Here is a 3,831-nt window from a genome sequence, read left to right on the forward strand (position 1 = left end):
CCCACCCCATTTGCACAAGCATGAGCAGGTTCCTCTGCCCCTCGTTCTCTGCAGGCATGTGAGCCCAGGCAGGAGCCAGCTCCTCCATCGCTGTTTGCAGAAGGGTTTTGGGGACATTCTGAACCCCAGGTGGCTTTTACACATGGTCAGAGCACGGTACACAAGGCATCGGGTTCCTCCAGGTGATTTCCCACTTGCCTGCCCCACATCTCAGCAAAATGCATGAAAAAAACTCCATAAAAAGAAGTTTTTCACAGAATCACAGAATGGTTTGGGTGGGAAGGGACCTTAGAGATCATCCAGTGCCACCCCCTGCTATGGGCAGGGACACCTCCCACTAGCCCAGGTTGCCCAAAGCCTCATACAGCCTGGCCTTGAACCCCTCCAGGGATGGGGCATCCACAGCTCCTCTGGGCAACCTGGGCCACTGCCTCACCCCCCGCACAGGGAAACATTTCTTCCTTTTTCCCAGAAGACGTCTGTTAAAATGGGTAAGGTCACTCCTGGCCAATTCCCTGGGCTTCTGACCCTTGGGGTAAGGCCACCAAAGGCCACCAACGCCCTGACCCGCCTGCCCTCACCTTGAGCACCCTCTCAAGGATGCGCTGGATGGATTTGCACAGGTCGTCCTTGCCCTGCAGCTTGCCCAGCTCCTGGTGGAGCAGCGTCTCGAAGGTGTACACGGCATCGTCCATTTGCTGGGAGCAGAGGCAGACGGTCAGCACCAGGGTGGGGGGGACAGGACACCCAAAGGGACCAACCAGGGGGTGGGCAGGGTGCCCTTTAGGGCCACTGCCACACCCAGCTGAGCTGTCACACTGGCAAGGTCCCCAGCATCCCCACGTGGCACCCACGGGGTCCCCCCTGAGGATGGAGGATGCTGGGGGAGGGGGGGTGCCCAAAACTGGTTTGCACCCCCTCCTTCTACACCCCACTCCAGGTTTGTCTGGATCAGACCCCAGAAATGGGCTACTGGCCTTGCTGGGGCCAGCGGGCTGGGTGGCCAAGGGGAAGCTGAGCCGTGACACCCAAGCTGGGGTGCTGAGTCCATGCTGGAAGGGTGTCCCACCCTGCCACCTACCCATGGGCCACCCCCACCTGGGCTCCAGACCCAAAGGGATGGCATCCCACACCCTCAGCTGAGTGCCAATGACATAAAGGTCCCTGAGACAGGACACACATCCCAGCCACATCCCTGCCTGGGCTGGACCAGCTTGGGCTCCCCAGCCCTCTGCGCTCCCCCCAGTAGGACAGGGGGGACCCCGCTTCCCCATCTCACCTGTCTCATGTGGATCTGGGCCCTCTGCTTGAAGACGGACGTGCTGGAGACATCGAACCGCTGCTGCAGCCCCTCCAGTTTGAGCTGGTCCATCTTCTCATAGCACGACTGCATCTTGACGGGGTGGAAGGCCAGGTGGGAGAGCTTCTCCATGTACTGGGGACAAACGCAAGCTCAGCAGGGCAGGATGGACCCTCCATGTGCTCAGGGATGGGACGTGCCACCCCACATGGGCTTCGTCACCATGGATTTTCCCAGCCCAGGGTCCCCAGTGCCATCCACACCAAGGACGGCAGCAGGACTGGTCCCACCACCCCCAAGCCAGCAAGGAGCAGTGCCAGGTCTCACCTCCGCCAGCTTCTCCATGCCACCTTCATTGACAATGTTCATGTTCATGTCCGTCACCTCCTTGAAGAAGACCTCCCGCACCTCGGCAAAGCCCTGGCTGGTGGGGGTCATCAGGGCCTCCAGGATGGAGGAGATGTAGGGCTGGACGTGGTTACGGACACAGACCTCTGCCTTGGGGAGGACGAACGCTGGGCAGAGAGCAGGGATAAGCACGGTGAGGCTCCTCCTCTGCCCTTCCAGCTCTTCAAATGAGGTCCTAAACCCTCCCCAGGGAGGGGGACCTGCCCCCCTCCCCAGGTCCCTCCAGGACAGCTCTCCCAGACTTTCAGGACAACGCCAGGGGCTCTTGCAAGGGGTCCTCGGTCTGTACTGAACCCCTTCCTGCCCCATTGCCTTGCCTGGGGGGGGTCACTGCCCACCTTGTCCCCCATCTCCTGGGACAATGCCAATCAGGACCTGTACCCTGGCCACTGCTGGCATCTCCCCAGGGGTCCCAGGTCATGCTGGCAGGAGCCACGTTGAGCCCCAGGACAGCCACACTGGTGGTGATGCCACGCCAGGAGCCGCTCACGGACACAGCGACGCACATCCACGACCCTCCATCTCCCTGTGGGGCTATACCTCGGATCTTGCTGGCCAAGTGCTCCTTGGAGGTGATGATCTGGTCCATGTCCGTGCGGATGGCGCTCTCCAGCTGGGGCCGCTCCTCTTCACACTTGGCCATCACAGCATCGTACTGGGCCTTGGTCTGCTCGTAGACCATCCGATAGACGGCATCTGAGATCTGCCGAGAGAGAGATGGGGGGATCAGCTTCTCCCCATGCCTCCTGCCACCCCCCCTAGCCACAGCCTCCAGCACCAGCTACCTGCAGGACCTGCCCAGCCTTTGCCCATGCTGGGACCGGACCCCTCCTCACAGCCTGGACCTGGGACACCAGGGACCCCCTGAACTGGGTGAGATGAAGCCCCCACGGTGCAGAAGCTGCTTCAACATGGTGCCCAAGGCACAGCTCTGAGTGCTGCCTCTGTCAGACAAGGTGGCCTAGGCAGGTCTGGGGATGATGGATGTTCAGGGATGCTGGTGGTACAGGGATGCTGCAGGTCTGGGGATGCTACAGATCTGGGATGCTGCAGGTCTGGGGATGCTACAGGTCTGGGATGCTGGATGTCCATGGACGCTGGTGGTCCAGGGATGCCGGTGGTCTGGGGATGCTGGTGGTCCGGGGATGCTGGTGGTCCGAGGATGCTGGCAGTCTGGGCAGGAGAGCCCCTGCCCTCATTTGAAAGCTGTGCCCTGCCCTGCTCAGCCTGCCCTCAGAGATAACCCCATGAGTGGGACAGAGCCGCTCACTGAGGCTCCACGCTCACTTTGCAGCCAAACACCGTGATTTCAGTGCTGGTGGGAGGCAGAGCCGTCCCCTCTCTCCCTCCCTTGGGCTTCCCAGCTTTGCAGCTAAGCCCACAGCTCCGGCAAAAGCAGCGTTTGTGCGGCATTAGGCTCTTCCAGCAGCACATTACGAGCCTGGTGGTAATCATCAATTGGCTTTTAAGACTTTAACAGGCAGTTTTGAAGAGCCCTTGGTCTTTCGCAAGGGTCTGGGCTGGATTTAGCCTGCGCTGATCTAAAAATGTCTCGCTAAATATAGCCAGGACAGGCTCTGCTCCAAGGCTGGGCTTCCTCCTGTTTGCTTCCCCGGCCCCAGGGACGCGGCAGCGCAGGAGGGGACGGGCAGGGGCACAACAAGGAGCTTTACAAAGCTGCAGTGGAGAATAAGGACAAATTCTTCAGCGGGGGCCAGGAGAGGGGGGTGACACTGGGGACATGGCTGCGACAGGCAGGAAAGCAGGCAGGCACTGAGCCCGGTGGGGAAGGGAGGAGGCAGCAGCAGGGGGAGGGCAGGCGATGGATGCCGTGTGTGTGTCCCCCAGCCCCGGTCCCACACCTGGATCCAGGTCCGCTGGCGCTCCGGCGCTTTGCCCTTCAGCCGGGTGCCGATGGTGGTCCGCAGCTCGGGGAGCAGCTCCTCCATCACCAGGTTGCTCAGCACCTGCGAAGGTGGGACACTTTGGGGACCCTGCTCAGCCTGTTCTCCCCACTGACACCCCACCCTGGGCGGGGGCCAGGCCCTCACCTGGGTCTCGTTGCCGCACAGCATGTCCCAGGTGCCGTACTGCTCCTTCGCCTGGCGGTACATGCGGACGGC

At 61.6% G+C, this 3,831-nt stretch overlaps 1 protein-coding gene across 1 annotated transcript; it reads right to left on the reverse strand.

Annotated features, from left to right (window-relative positions):
- Positions 1-581: 581 nt before the first annotated feature.
- On the reverse strand, positions 582-3,828 carry FAM129B (family with sequence similarity 129, member B; the record flags this gene model as incomplete). Its single annotated transcript, XM_010073694.1, has 6 exons — positions 582-698; positions 1,280-1,435; positions 1,628-1,815; positions 2,249-2,411; positions 3,571-3,675; positions 3,760-3,828. Coding segments are annotated over 6 exons (798 nt in total), but the record flags the coding sequence as incomplete, so codon positions are not given.
- Between the last annotated feature and the right edge of the window lie 3 nt (positions 3,829-3,831).

The sequence above is a fragment of the Pterocles gutturalis genome, unplaced genomic scaffold, assembly GCF_000699245.1.
Source record: "Pterocles gutturalis isolate BGI_N339 unplaced genomic scaffold, ASM69924v1 scaffold32717, whole genome shotgun sequence".
Taxonomy (NCBI): domain Eukaryota; kingdom Metazoa; phylum Chordata; class Aves; order Pterocliformes; family Pteroclidae; genus Pterocles; species Pterocles gutturalis.